This window comes from Hydra vulgaris, chromosome 11 (assembly GCF_038396675.1).
Source record: "Hydra vulgaris chromosome 11, alternate assembly HydraT2T_AEP".
Lineage (NCBI taxonomy): Eukaryota > Metazoa > Cnidaria > Hydrozoa > Anthoathecata > Hydridae > Hydra > Hydra vulgaris.
Genome location: NC_088930.1, coordinates 31,085,831 through 31,102,500, shown reverse-complemented (window position 1 = coordinate 31,102,500; position 16,670 = coordinate 31,085,831). Strand labels below are relative to the sequence as shown.

Genomic DNA, 16,670 nt, shown 5'->3' with positions numbered 1-16,670 from the left:
TTGTTCGATATTAGTTACAATTCTGTATTCTGTAAAATACACTTCATACATTTCTTAGTTTTTAAGTAGTTTCCAGACTTTTCTTAACCAAGTGTTTTCTTAAGGAAGTCATGACCTTTTATGGTATAAGTTAAAAATGTTTAAGTTGACATTAGGTAGATATGTTTAGTAGCTTGAAATGATAGATAAATAAAATTTATCTATAGCATTGTTAAAACCTTTGCTCTTTGAAAAAAATGTTTCTGGCTTTTCAATAAGTGTATAATAGTTTCTCTTGCATGAATGAATTGTGGTTTAGGATATAATTGTGTTATTATATGTTTGTTTTTCTATATTTAATATAGCATAATCATTTTCATACATTTTTATTTAAGTTTAATTGTTTATAATTTATTAAGATTTAGAATATTAGAAAATTCATGTTTACAGAGTTGTTATTAATCATAATCGAGTTGTTGTACCAAGGACATTGTAGAGGTTTATTTATAAAATGTACTATATATGTTATAAAGAAAATTTTGGATTTCATGTTTTCACTAATAAATAGTTCAATATATATATATATATATATATATATATATATATATATATATATATATATATATATATATATATATATATACATACATATATATATATATATATATATATATATATATATATATATATATATATATATATATATATATATATACATACATATATATATATATATATATATATATATATATATATATATATATATATATATATATCCTTGGAGTTGCAGCAGAATAAAGGAGCGCATCGCTATTCATATATAGACATTCCATATCACTTTGTACTTGATAATAAACATTGTAAATGGAAGGTTAGACAAAGAGATGGAAATAAGTTGATAGTAAGAGTGTATAAAGTTAGTCCAACAGGAGAATTATTTTTTCTTAGATTGTTACTTTTGCAGGCAAAAGGAGCAACATCTTGGGCGGATTTGCGTACTGTTAATGGAATAGTTCTTGAAACCTTTCCTGAAGCATGTGTTTTAAAAGGTTTGTTGCAAGATGACACTGAATGGCAGAATACTCTTTCTGAGGCAGTTTAAACGCAAATGCTTAAGCAAATTAGACAGCTGTTTTCAGTTATTTTAACCTTTTGTGAACCTGACGACCCTTTACATCTTTGGAATACATACAAAGCTTTTATGATGGAGGATTTCATTCATCACCAAGTTCCATTTATATTAGCTGAACAAGCTACTCTTCATCAAATCGAAAAGATTATTGATCAAAGTGGTAAAATGCTATCTGATTATAATTTGCCTGTTGTTGATGAATTCATAGATTTTAATCTAGAAAATTTAAATGATAATGTTCAGCAATCAATTGAGGAAGCTAATAGAATGAGACCGCTTCTTAATGTCAATCAATTAAATGTAAGTAATGCTGTCCTTGCTGCATTGAACGAGCAACCAAGTGCAGAAAATCAACATTTCAGATTGTTTTTTATGGATGGACCAGCTGGTAGTGGAAAAACATTTACATATAATTATTTGGTTGCTGAAACCATAAGTAGTTGTTTTAAATCTGCTACAGCTGCATGGACTGGCATAGCAGCAACTCTTCTTACAAATGGATCTACATTGCATGGTTTATTTAAACTTCCTGTCCCAATATTGGATAAAAGCACATGTAATGTAACCCCTAACTCTATACATGGACATTTTTTAAAACAAGTTAGTTTGTTTTTGCTTGATGAAACATCCATGATACCTAAACATGCCTTAAATGCAATTGATAGGTTGTTAAAAGATGTTTGCAACAACAACTTTCCGTTTAGAGGAAAAGTCATTCTTTTTGGTGGTGACTTCAGGCAAATACTGCCTGTTGTGAAAAGAGGACAACCAGCTGAAATTGTAGAATCGTGTATAAAATGTTCCTTACAGTGGCGATGGGTGCAGAAATTTACATTAACTGAAAATATGAGACTATATGATGGGGAAAGAGAATTTTCCCAATGGCTATTAAAACTTGGTAGTGGAACAATGCCTGTCAAAGAAGAGGGTCCTTTTAAAGGATGCATTGAAATACCTTATCAGTGCATTATTAGAGAAAATGTCTCTATTATTGATAAGATGCTGAGCAAAATGATTATTCTAAACGTGTCATTTTAACACCCACTAATGTGGATTCATTATCAATTAATGAAAAAGTGCTTGAATGTCTACCAGGTGAAGTCAAAATTTATTTAAGTGCTGAAATAACTTTCCTGTTGAGTTTTTGAACACCTTAACTCCTTCAGGTATGCCTCCTCATTGTTTAAAATTGAAAATTGGTTGTGTAATTATGCTACTTAGAAATTTAGATCTTAAAGCTGGGTTATGCAATGGCACTCAAATGAAAGTTTGTGCTCTTCAAAAACGTGTTTTTCTCATGGGCAACTATATGTTGCATGTTCAAGAACTAGAGCATTTAATAGTTTGTTTTTCAAAATTGATAAACATATTATTCAAGGTATGGTCGGTGAAAAATGTTACACAAATAATTATATTTTCTAATGTTCTTAATTTATAGTCTAGGTTTTTTACATTTCTAAATGTTCATATCTTGCAAGCACGAGCTGTATGATGTATGTAATGACTTTTAGTTATTAATTATACTTTAATATATCATTTGTACTTTTTATTTATCATTTGTCCTTTTTTTTGTTTAAACATTTGTTCCAAAATTCCATATAAAATTCCAAATGTTGCATTAACAAAATAGCATAAATTTTGAATTATTTAATAAATGGTTTTCAAAAATGTTTTATTTACAAATATACTTGAATTTTAAATCATTATTGTTTTAATATTAAACATTTAATTTTTTTTATAAAAAAATATAGATATACCAGTTTTTGTTATTTTGCCTACTGTTATAACTGCTTTTAAATAGTTATTAGTGTTATAATTCATAGCCAAATGTGTAGAGCTAGGTCCTTAAACTAGCCAAGCAAGTGTGTGTAGTGCTAGGCCGTTAAACTAGCCAAGCAAGTGTTGTGTCTTGCAGTGTATATAGAGCTAGACCGTTAAACTAGCCAAGCAAGTGACTTGCAGTGTGTGTAGAGCTAGACTATTATGCTAGCCGGCTACTCTTTATAACTAAAAATTTATTTAAAAAGAAAAAAAAAAGTAGCGATCAGCAAGATTGCAAACTTTGTCAGCCAAGAGCTTTAGTTAGCAGAGCTGTGAGACAGCATTTAGTGCCAAAAGGTGTTTGGATCGTCTATAAATTACGTAACGCAAACTTATACAATAAAACAAAAAAGTTCAAAAGTTTTCCCTTGCAGAGTTTTAATATTTAGATAAATTAGCGCATTAAGTTTAATGAAAATTGATGCGTAAAAGAGCTAAATATCTCCAACATCTGTTTTTAGATATATTTTGCGTTGCGTAATTTATGGACAATCCCTTACTGTTATATATTATGTCTGTTGTCTAGTCTTTTATAGCTATATATATATATATAACACATGTCTGTTGATATTTTGTGTAATTTTATCCAACAAATATCTTAAGCTATTTGTTATTGCTTTGCAAATTGTTGTGATGTCATTGTTGTAATGTTTTGTGTTGGTAGACAGCTTGGCTTACCTTCCTGTGGTGTCTATTGTTAAAAATGATTACAGGTAGTTTCTCTAACTGCTTTTAATTATTCACTAAAAGCCAATATAGCATTTGATATTGTATAGTACAATTGTTTATATCTCATTTTTTTTATCTTTAGTGTTATTAATATTTTTGCTCTTTGAATGAGATTAAACGAATTGGTTTTTCATTAAAGATAAAGATATTATTGGTTTCAAAAATGAACACCATAGCCAAAGTGCTTACAAAATTAAGTAGTTTTTAAAAATCTTTCTATTTTGTTCTTTTTTTAATTTCTTTTTTTCTTTTTTTTTTTTTACTTTTTACTTATTTTTCTATAACTTCCTACTAGCATGGAATCACGTAGCTTTTGTAATGTTTAATCATTGTCCCTATCGATAATAAATATTTTTAATTATTTTAATATGGTTTTCTTTACAATAGGCTATGCTTAACTCTTCGGTCCTGGAGATAGTGGCTATTATAACTCATTTGGGCAAGTGCCTTCAACGTTAATTGTTTTTTAAGAAAAATATGTTTTATATAGATTTTTTTTAAATATTTTTGTTACATATTTAACTATTTATCATGTAAATAAATTTACTTTTTGTGTATGTTTGTAAAAAAATTTATTATTAAATTGAACACAACTGTTCTATATATGGTTTTAACATCTCTTTTATAGCCTTTTCAGCTCATTAGGCCGGGTGAATAAAAAAATGCAATTGCTTTTATTCAATGCTTTTAGACTAATTGTTCACTTTTATGTGAAAATATTTATTGATTTTGCTCAAATTTGTATTAACGTAAAGCGTAACAATTACTTCAATAATGTCGAAAAAAAGCAATTGCTTTTTTTCGACATTTCTATCAACCTGACTTATACAAAAATTAATAAAAATTTTTGAATAAAACTAATAATTTTGACACAAAGTAAAGACAAACGCAAGGCAAAATATATACCGGACATTTTTCGCTAAATATTTTCTGCATTATTATAAATTAGGATTGGATGAATGCTGAAATAAATATATGTTAATATAAAGTGAATCTACATTTTCTTTACGGTATTTTTTTTTCTAAATACTAAATAAGACTTGGATGATCTATGCATGGAATTCAAGTCGTATTTTAACAAAACGATTTTGTGATTTGCGCATTTAATGTTCGAACGTTGCGGAAAAAATGGTTAACTGTATCTTTAATGAAGCTAACAGTTTTGTTTAACTAAAAAGTCAAAAAAAATAAAAGTAAGCACAACTAAAAAAGTATTAATAAATTTATATTTCATTAGAGAAAACTAATAAAAATTAAATTACTAATAATTTATTTACTAAAAACCCGTATTACGGGTTGCCTACTGCTAGTAGTATGATAATTTATAGATTTTATTTTGTAAGTATAAATTTATTCAACAAATTAAACCAATCGCCTAAAAAAAAACACGAAACAAAAACCAAATGTGTGTCATGGTCCCCCATTCTTCCTTAGTGATATATACATGAAGTAAGTATATTAGAAAACAAATGCATTAAAATATGTTGATTGTAAAAAATATTTGGACCTAGCTTTACTACCTTCAAAAATAGCCATTTCTTATTTAACAAGGTTTTATCTCCTTGGTCATTTCAATGTTTGATTGTTTGATAAAAAATTTGAGTTGTTGATCTAAATTCAATTCAGTTTTGTTACTTCTCACATTATCAGTTATATCATTATTGTTTACTTTCTTTTCATCATTAGAGCTATCGTTAAATGACTGAAGTAATTCTGAATGAGAAAGGCTAGTAATCTTCTCATTTTTAATCTTGTTGCCATATTGGCATTAGTCACCTTTATTTAAGACATTCAGATTTGACAAGTAGTTCATGAGATCATGTTTCTTCTTTCAATCACTTTGTTTTCAAATAGTTGTTTTTCAAAAAGATATGTTAACTTCATCAGGTTTTTTTTTCCTATAAATTCAATCACAACTTCAGAATACAAAAGATCTCCTTTTGTAAGAACATATGGGCAATTTTAGTGGTTTTAAAACAACATGAAAATTGATGTAAAAATTTTTTAGTGGTTTTAAAGAAACACAAAGTTTATTAATTTTAGTGGCTTTAAAGTAACATAAAGTTAATATATGTCGTTAAGCTAACTTTTTAGTGAGAGAAATATATTTTCATCAACCAAAGCTATTTCTACTTCTGCTTCCACTTCCAAAAAACTTCATCAACATTGCTCACTGGTGATCTTCGAAATTATGTAACCAATTTTCTAATTTTTGCAACATTTTCCGGATACTCAACTTTCAATAATAGAATCTTCAATAACTGCATGAAAAGTAAGAATATCATCACCATCAACAGTGATGATGGTGATGATATGGTCAACAGTGATGATGGTGATGATATGGTCAACAGTGATGATGGTGATGATCACTAATTTAAGTTCTATCACTGTATTCTAGATCAGAATCTACAGCTTCAAGCAAATGACCTGAAACCATGAATAGAAAGAAGACTTTAAATAACCATCAAGGAGAAAAAAGTTAAAGAATTAATAATTTATAAATAATTAAAGAAATAAAAATTTAATAAATTTACAACTAAAAATTTATCAGAGTAATGCTGTGTCAAATAGAAATTATTCCATACCATAGAGAAATTATTCAATACCATAGAGTACCATAGAAAAAAATTTTGTTTTACAAATTTAAATAACTATATATTTAATTTAAAATTTAGCAATTGATTTATTGTTTTATTTGTTATTTAAATAACTTAAATAAAAAAATAACAGCAACAAAAAAAAATGTGTGAACCTGTCTTAGTACTTTCTTCTGGATTAACTCATTTTTGGATGTTCGATTACAACCACAAGCTATTTTTAAAAATTACAAAATTTATAAAAAAAAAAAGTTCTGAAAATATTATAAACTATTTCCAGATAAAAAAGTTCACAGCTGTGCACTATAATGCATGAGAAATTTTTATAGATGTACACTATAACAAAGAAGTTTAAAGCTGTAAACTATAGCAGAAAGGTTTATAGCTGTACACTATAAGAAAAAAGTTTAAAGCTATACACTATAATGTATAAGACAAAACCTAATAGTTGCATTCTATTGCAAAAGGTTTATAGCTATAAACTATAATGTTTAGAAGAAAAGTTTATAGCAATAAACTATAATGTTTAGGAGAAAAGTTTATAGATGTATATAACAAAAAAAGCTGCATAATATAGCAGAAAGGTTAATAATAAACATGCCATTGTCATCATAAAAGACATGTTATTGTTCATCATAAAAAACAAAAATAAATAATATAAAATAATAGAACTTTGCATTTACCAGCAAATAACGGCCACACTTTTTCAGAAGCCGAAGCGAAATCGCAAGGAGTTCTATAAAAACATTTATAAAGAAAAAACATCAAAGAGAAATTTAAAAAAATAATAGAATAAAAATTTTCTTAAATTGTAATTCATCATCATCATCTCCATTTTTGTTGGCGTCACCATCTTTATTGTCATCATCATCATCATCATCATCATCATCATCATCATCATCATCATCATCATCATCATCATCATCATCATCATCATCATCATCATCATCATCATCATCATCATCATCATCATCATCATCGTCATCATCATCGTCATCATCATCATCATCATCATCACCATTATCATCATCTTTATTGTCATTCCCATCATCATCATCATCATCATCATCATCATCATCAACTTTATCATTATTATTATTATCATCATCATCATCATAATAATTATTATAATATTAATAAACATCATTACCTTCCTTCTGAATCTTTAGAATAAGTGCAAGCATTGCAGTTTATTAAAAATAATATAATCTAAATATAAAAATAAAGCCAAATAAAATTATAAAATTTTAAATTACTACATAAACTGTTCAACATTATAGAAAAATGTTTAAAGTTAATATACCATTCCGTGCTCTTGAAATGTAGCTGCATGAAGTGGAGTCCATAAGGTATTATTGTTTTGCCAATTTACATCTATTTAAAAAACTGTTCAAAATGATATCAAAAATTAGTAGCTTAATAGCAAATAAAAGTTTAAGTGTATTGTAATTAACATAAACCTGCACCCTTTTCAACCAAATTTTTCACAATTTCATTAAAGCCCCAAAAGCATGCTAAAAGATAATTTAAAAATATTAAAAAATTAATCATTTTTAAAATCTAAACCTAACTTTAACAACTAAAAAATCTTCACAGTCTGATAACAATATTATCAATATTTATTTAAATGTTTCGTTTTACTTGTAAATAATACAAATTGAAAAATATTTTTAACTTTTCAATTTGTATTTAATTTTCATATTTTATTAATATTTGATTATTTTTCAATGTTTTTAAAATTTTTAATAATTTACTTTTTATAAACACTTAATTTGCTTTCAATTGCTTTTTGAATAATCAAATTTACAATATGTGCAGAACATTTAACATAAAAAAAGTCACTTTTACTGGCTAGTTTAGAATTAGGCTTCTCTTTGAGAACTATAACCATTGGGTCATTTGTGGAACTATTATCTAAAGTTTAAAATCTTCAATGTCTAACAGAAAATTAAGTGAGGATGCTAAAAGTGCTTGCAACATAGTACACAATTAAGGCTGTTAATGGGTCGGGTCTAAACCCAACCCAACCCGTTTAAACCGGGTTCGGGTCTTGTTGTAATGGACCCAAAACCTGCCAGACCTAGACCCATTAACCAAACAAGTCAGGTATTTGTCTTATAATATCCAGACTCGTTATACTCAGACCTGACCAACATTTTTTAACTAATGCCATTCAGAACTTTTAATTGATGATTGCTAACTTTCTGATTTTATTATTAGATATATGTCAATATAAACAAAAGATGCATTCAGAAATAATCAAGAAGTTCACAAATCAGATTAAATATCAGAAAAAAAAATTTAAAAAAAAAATTAAAACTCAATGGAACAATGGAGTAAAAAAGTTTTAAGTTTAATCAAGAGAAATGTAGAAATGATTTTCACAGATATTCTTTTTCGATTGTGGAGTGATGCGGTTTTAGAGAGTATAGTAAAAATCTTCAACCTCTTTTTAAAATGGTTAATTGAGGTACAATTAAAAATGATTGTTTAAAGATTTTTGAGAATAAAAAGTTAGTATGCCGTAATTGACAAACTACAATCACACAAATCACTTGTGAGGTTGTTGAATAAACCTCACAAGTGATTTGTGGACATCTATTCAAAATAAATCTTACATTGCTCTTACTTACCATTTTATTGATAATAATTGGCAACTAAAAAACATGTACTTAATTTTATTGATTTTGGAGCGTTTCATACTGCAATAGCAGTATATAAAATGGTTCTTCAGAAGTTATTCAAATGGAAGATTAGTAGAAAAATAATGTGCATTGCTTTAGATAATAGTTCCACAAATGACCCAATGGTTAGAATTCTCAAAGAGAAGCTTAATCCTAAACTAGCCAGTAAAAGTGACTTTTTTTATGTTAAATGTTCTGCACATATTGTAAATTTGATTATTCAAAAAGCAATTGAAAGCATTAAATATTTAATAGTAAAAGTTAGAGAAAGTGTGAAATAGCATCTCAAGTGTGAAATAGCATCTCAAGTGTGAAATAGCATCACAAGTGTGAAATAGCATCTCAAGTGTGAAATAACATCTCAAGTGTGAAATAGCATCTCAAGTGTGAAATAGCATCTCAAGTGTGAAATAGCATCTCAAGTGTAAAATAGCATCTTAAGTGTGAAATAGCATCTCAAGTGTGAAATAGCATCTCAAATGTTAAGTAGTATCTCAAGTACAAGCTCATGGTAATAATGTTGTGTTAGATGTAAAAACAAGATGGATCTTAAAACGAAGATCTTAAAACAAGATCTACTTTTACTATGCGGGACACTGCATTGAAATTGCCTTTACTTGTCTGAAAGAAATTGATTAAAATTACACACATTCACTAAATGAATAAGAGTGGACAAATCTAAGTGTTTGTTGGGACTAAAAATTTTTTGTGAAGTAAAAAATCTTTTCTCTAAGACATTAAATCCAACAGTAAACTACTATTTCAATCTACTATTATACAATATTATTTTAATATACTATACAATATACTATTTTAAATTTATTTACAAATAATGGATATGTGCAACAATCATGTTAAATTTATGTGAAATGGGGAAGAAAATGAGGGCTAAATTTTTAAAATATTAGAAAATTAGTTTTGGTGTTTTGGCAATTGCATCAGTGCTTGACCCACTTTATAATATGATCAACCTTGATTAATACCTCAAGAAAATTTATGATGATGCAAGTGACAAGAAGATAGAAAATATCTATGCACTATTAAACAAATTGTATATATTCTTTTGTATATACAAAAAGAATTGAGAGATTCAAAAAATGTTGCTTCAAAAAATTTTTCTTTACAATTAAAGAATGAATTACAAGTGCATTTGGATGAACCAGTAATTGTTGATCAAGAAGGATTTGATATGCTGGAGTTGTGGAGACATTCTGGAGTCAGATTGCCAGTTACACAATGTTTTGTGCAATATATTTTGTCCACTCCGTTGTCTCGCTTCAGAGTCAGTCTTTAGCACAGGTGGTAGAGTCCTTAATAATTATCGTGGTTCTATGATAATGACCACATTGGAAACTGTTGTATGCTCTCAAGATTGGATAAAAAATGAACTCCAAGGTTTGTATACTTTAATTTTAATTTTTTCTAGTTTATTTACTAATTTAAATTTTCTAACAAGCAGAGAAAAACAGCAGTTTGACCTCCATTAATTAAAACCAAAACGAAGAATTTCTAATATCTTAGAAAAAGCAAAATAGTGAAAAGAACTCAAGTAGTAATGTTTATCTGATTGGCAAGTTGACCTTAGTGATCATAGATTTTACTTGGATTTTACTTTGTTTTAATGCTTATCTTTTAATAATATAAAAAGTATTATTTTTGCAAAATGTTTTCTGTTTTTATTTTCTTGAAGTTTTCATTGTCCACCATCTTAATACTTTAAAAGAAAAATAGAACCCTATTACGTCTGCAACCATGACAAAATGAGCGGAGTGCTTGCCTCAGAACCTTAGAAAGAGGTTCATGTAAGCAGCCTTGGCATAGTAGTTAGAGCCATTAAATCAAGAGGTCCTAAATTTGAGTTCAGCTCTGACCATATTTATGACATTATTGTGGAAAACAGCATGGAATTCTTCGATAAGTGTACTTCTACGGTGTTCTGTGACACGCCAGTTAGATCTTCTTGCAACACTTAAATAACCAAGAAAAAATTTTTAATGCCTTTTTTCATATAAGTCATATAAAAGCTACATTTTCTAAGAAAGACACACAGGGCGCCACAGATTGTTTGTGATGCCCCAGATATATAATCTATCGGATACTCATGAATTGTTGCATTTTTTATGGCTAACTGCTTTAGTTTTTAAGTATTTTATTCATTGAAAGCTGAGAAAAATTACTTTAATTACCCCTTAGGTTTCTTCCATAAAGTACATACACAGGTATGAGGGGAGGCGGTAGCCAAAAACATAAGAATTTGTACAAGGAAATGGGTGGGTGTTTAAAACAGCAAGTACATACACGGTTTTAATCTTTCTAGATGTCTACCTCTCCTAAAATCTAGTTTTTTTTTTTTTAAACAAAAGCAATGAGTTTTACGACTGTTGGGAAAAGCGGGATATGGTTTGTAAAAAATAATGCTAACATAGGCAGAGGGGGATTGTTAAAAGCATACAGGTGTGTACAATTGGGGAAGAGGGGTCTTAAATTAGTGGTTTTTTGAGTACATGCTTTATGGATATCTTAACTGTTTGCGGCCATGATGAAACACGCACTCAAAAGCCTATACCCAGTAATGCTACGCACTGTCTTTATTTTTGTATTGGCATAACCGGGGCAGGTCTAGACCCAGACCCATTAAGTAAATCGGGTTTGGATCCGGGTAGGGTTCATTATACCTGACCCAACTATTTATATTTATATAAATGACATAAAATGATATTAAATTACATAAGAGATGGGAAGTAGAATGTTTTAAACAAAACCCAAACTGCTAATATAGATACAAACTAGAATACAAGAATACATGAACTTTTCTAATAGTTTTTATAAATTGGTATAATAGAAGCAATTTTTAAAATATTCAAAATATCAAGAAATATACCCGTAACAAAGTAGTTCAGAGAGTATAGGAGAGATATCTTTTGCAAGAAGTTCAAAAATATAGAATAAAAAGTTCTTAGGTCAGGAGGCCTTGCTATCATTAAGAGAAAGAATGACAGATAATATATGATTTTTGCCTGTTATATAAATATTGATTTAAGATTAGAATGTTTAACATATTTATCAAAGTTTGTATAGAATGAGTGGATGTTTTTTGTAATTTTTTTAAAACTGAAACATAAAATGAATTAAAAGATTCCAACTTTGGGGTTATATATGTATATTTTTTTTTAAGTCAATTTAACTCCCCAAGGCTGAGAAGGCCACTACAGACGAGGAGGCTACTTAATTGTGGTTATAACTTTATAACTCCAAAACACGATCCTTGACAAACAAGGCTGCTGCACAGAGGAACAAGTTGATATATGATTAATATGAGTTAACTCCCAAACTAGTATTTAAAAGATTCCTAATACCACTCAATATAGATTTCAAATTTTGAGCACTACCAGAAAAGAATTTAGAATAATGGTTCTTTTTATTTCGATGGATTATTTCGAGTGACGAGTAAGTTTTTATAGGATTTTTCAAGCCTGAGTTTGGTATTACATCCGATTTAAGAAATTTGTTAAACACATTCTGCATTCTAATTGCAGTCAAGATTCCAAATGTAATCCATGTAATCCATGGTTTGAAGCCATTAATCAAGCTTGCTTTCTTTAATGGTGCAAGTTTATAAACTAGAAATGTAATTGAGATGCTGGAACTTTTACAAATCTTTAAAAAAATGTATATTATATTTTTTTTATTTTTCAAAACACACAATTAAATTAGGTTTAAAAAAGACAATCCTTGCAGTTTTTTTTGGATTATAGAGCTTTATATTGAACCATAAAAAATTATTATCATATTTTATAGGCATTTTAAGATATACTTCCTTTTGTACAGAACATAAAAAACCTAAGAAATTAATAAATAGTTATAAAATTCAATTTTTACATAAAGGTATTAGTTTTCATTACAGAATGTGCTTTAAAAATGAATGGCTGAAAAAAACAGTCAAGGAAGAAGGTAAGACAAAGTATCCATACTTTTTTAAATTCCAAGGAGTTTAACATTTAAATATGAAGTGAAGCTTTTTTTCATGAATGTAAGCATGCATACTAAAAACTGGTAATTGGCTGAGATGTTGAAGATTTTAGAGAAGGTAGATATTAGATCTTTGCTATTCAATTGTACATGAAAGTAAAATCCCAAATGATTGGAAGAAAAGTTATTAAAGACTAAAATAGACAGAAAAACCCTAAAATGTGATTTATGTATAAGTTCACATAAAAACTTCTGAAAGAATCATTTTCAACAAAATAAGCAGTATATTTAGCAACATATAGTTTGGTTCAGTCAAGAAAAAAAAAAACTACATATAATAAATATTTATAAAAAATATTTACAAAATTTATTGTAAGGCAAGTTCAAGAAAAAATTTTGAAATAGAAAAAAGATGTGGATGGCATTTGTTAACAAACATTCCAGAGTAACAAGAGAGATTGTGTGGTGGGCTTTGAGGAATGTGTGAAATAAACATCATAAATATGAAAAATGGCTGGTAGTTGTTATCATGGCTGTATATGAATGACGGAATGAAAGCAAAAAGTTTCAAAACAAACATGAATACAAAGAAAAGTTATGCATCACAAATGTTAAAATAGGCAAGCAGAAAATATTGGAAAGCCATGTGAAGTGTGTAGAAAAGAAGCAAAAAAAAAGAAAGGAGCAGTTAAAGCAAACTGTAAAATTTGTATACAACTAAATTGGTTCAAGCAATGGGTTCACAAGAGATGTGGTGGTGGATAAACCAAAAGAACATTTTCTAATATGAAACGGTGTTCTAAATTAAGTTCATAGAACTTGGTCTAGAAACAGTGGCGTGCTGACCTCAGAGGCTGTGCAAGAAGCCTGCATGAAGCTTGAACTTTATATCTTAGAAGGGCCTTAAATAATGCGTAATTAAGAATATGAGCCTTAGAATGTTTGCATGTTTGATATATGATAACAACCAGGGGCGCCCAAAGCATTTTTTGGTCTTTGAGAACTTCCAGACATGGAGCAAACTATAAACATTTATATGTTTATACTTATGTCAAATAAGGATGCTTTGCAAAAAATTGCGATGATTGGAGCTTGGGAACAAAAAAGCCCTAAAAATTTACCCTTACCTGACCCAAACGTGAGAGCAACAAGTTGATGAAATATTTTTTGTATTATTTTCAACTAGACTTATATTCATCAATAAATTTTAAATTTCATAGTAAAATATTTTAGCGTTCAAAAATTATGACCATATAAAGTTTAAACCCCCTCAATTTGAGGGGGTTGCAAATTTTATATTGTCATAATTTTTGAACTCTGAGAGATAATACTATTAAACTTAAAATTTATCGATGAATATAAGTCTAGTTGAAAATAATACAAAAAATATTTCATCAACTTGTTGCTCTCACAATTGGGTCAGGTGGGGCTAAATTTTTAAGGCTTTTTTGTTCCCAAGCTCCAATCAAATTTTTTGCAAATTAATTCTTATTTGACATAAGTATAAACATATAAATGTTTGGAGTTTGCTCCATGTCTGGAAGTTTGCTATCTCAAAGACCAAAAAATGCTTTAGGCGCCCTTGATAACAACCCATAGACTGGGCTAGTTAAAGAGAGTGATGTTAAAAATAAAGACTTTCAAGTAAGATTCATGTATCCATACCCTTCAAAGTTATATTATTGGCCTTCAAGAGATAAGGTGTGTTTGGTTCCATTAAAAAACCTGTTGTTATTGATTAATACTCAAAAAAGGTTACAGAAAGGCAATATAAAATCAATGAAAAATTAGGCCCCAGTCTACCATATCAAATAAAATTTTAACAATTGCACTAAACATAGATGGAAATCTATACTTTAAATATACTTTTTTTTAGTTAATATTTTTCTTCCTTTTTTAAAATCTATTTTTTGCCAGTCATGGAAAATATGAAACTTTGCGTAAAAATTTTGACTGTCACTAGAAAAAAAAATTGTCTTGAATTTCAGAATACTTTACAGAATACTTATTTCAATAATGCACCCTTTTACCTTACATTTACAAACCAGTGTGTTTTTTTAACTTTTAAAACTCAATAAATGAGTTTTGATTTAAATTTCATTAGTTTCTTGTAAAAAACAAACTTTATAATATTGAATTTATATACCAATGTATAATTGGCTTTGTAAGTTTTCTTTGTGATTCTCTAAATTCAATTGCACAGATTCTGTAAAGAATTGTTCTACCAGCTATAAATTAAAAAAAAAAACAGTTTAATAAATTTTATTTCTAAACACACTAAATTTACTATACTTAAATTTACTATACAGTTTTTTTAACTATACAGTTACAAAACACAGTCGGGTGTCACTCATAGTTACTACAGTAAAGAACATAGTTATACCATAGTGACACCAATAAACAAAATAATAATAGACATATAAACCAAACGTACAACAGTAATAGTATTAATAATTGTTATTATTATTACTACTATTGAATGTATTGTTTTTATATATTATAATAATAGATTTAAAAGCACGCTAATTACTATGAACATACTGATTAATAATAATAAATGCTAATTCCATTACTAATTTTTTTTAAAATACTACTGATCACTTGCCTAAACATTAGACTAATTTTATTACTCTAAATTAGATATAAATATTTAAATTTATTTAAATATTTATATCTAATTTAGGGTAATAGAATTAGTCTAATGTTATTTTAGTAATATTAATCATATTATTATTAGTACTACTAATAATAATATGATTAACTTTACTAACCATTAAATCTCAGCTACTATTAATAGTACTACTAATTTATTAGTACTACTAATATAATAATTGCAGCTAAGAAATTATTTAATGACTTAATCAAAATTAATATGGTGTATTCAATTCTTACACCAGCGTTTCCTTTTTGTGTTAATGTAGATAATTTTTGCCCATCCAATTTTAAGGAAGACAATTTTTCAGCAATGATTTCTGAAAACTTCACAGACATGCTCAATTTTCTCGTGAGCTCTTTATAATTTGGAGGTTTCCCAGAGGTTTTTCAAATGAAAACAGAATAAGTTCCGGATTAGTGAAACTCCAACTTAACCGGAATATACTCGGATATTTTCGATTTTTGGCTATAATCGAATTTCGGTCTAGAACATAATTATTGCAATATGTGACTTAATATAATCAAGAACGTATTAAAAGATGGACGTTCAACTTATTTATTTAAAAGCCAAAATATCCGCGTTATCCTTTGTAATAAATGACATTAGGAAACATTTGCGTCACGTGGAAATACTATTATATTGATGGGTTAATTCTAAAAGATTGTATGCCCATTTTAGACACTTGTGAGAAAAAGGTTTTAAAAGTTTAAACTCGTATACAAATTTAAATATTTAAACACATGATATGTTTTAAATATTTGAAAATATTATACACAGAAATGTTAAAACAATACATGAATTCCATCTTGACGGAATCACGAATTTGAGCTTATTTTCCACATTTATGTTATAAAAATAAAAACACTGTAATGTGCATATTGTTATTCTATATGATGTATGTGTTTGTCACACATTGGCCTGAAATACTTCTAATACCGAAATTCTATAAATACATTATAATCATATAAATTAATATAATAATATGCGTGACGGAATCACCAATTTAAGGACAAGCATTTTATGGTATAATAATGTCGTAACATATTTCTGCTCTCCTATTTAAGTTTACTCAACTTCACTAGTGTAGGTGTGTATTAAATTAC

At 27.9% G+C, this 16,670-nt stretch overlaps 1 protein-coding gene across 1 annotated transcript in view; it reads right to left on the bottom strand.

Annotated features, from left to right (window-relative positions):
* LOC105845594 (uncharacterized oxidoreductase YtbE) overlaps window positions 1-15,964 on the bottom strand; it is a 71,956-nt gene extending 55,992 nt beyond the window's left edge. Inside the window, exons 1-7 of the mRNA XM_065810758.1 lie at window positions 15,804-15,964; window positions 15,058-15,139; window positions 7,719-7,772; window positions 7,562-7,632; window positions 7,409-7,467; window positions 6,942-6,994; window positions 6,414-6,472 (exon numbers count right to left, since the gene is read on the bottom strand). Coding sequence (XP_065666830.1) covers window positions 6,414-6,472; window positions 6,942-6,994; window positions 7,409-7,467; window positions 7,562-7,632; window positions 7,719-7,772; window positions 15,058-15,139; window positions 15,804-15,902 — 477 coding nt within the window. The 5' untranslated portion in view covers window positions 15,903-15,964. The remainder of the gene's footprint in view (window positions 1-6,413; window positions 6,473-6,941; window positions 6,995-7,408; window positions 7,468-7,561; window positions 7,633-7,718; window positions 7,773-15,057; window positions 15,140-15,803) is intronic.
* Between the last annotated feature and the right edge of the window lie 706 nt (window positions 15,965-16,670).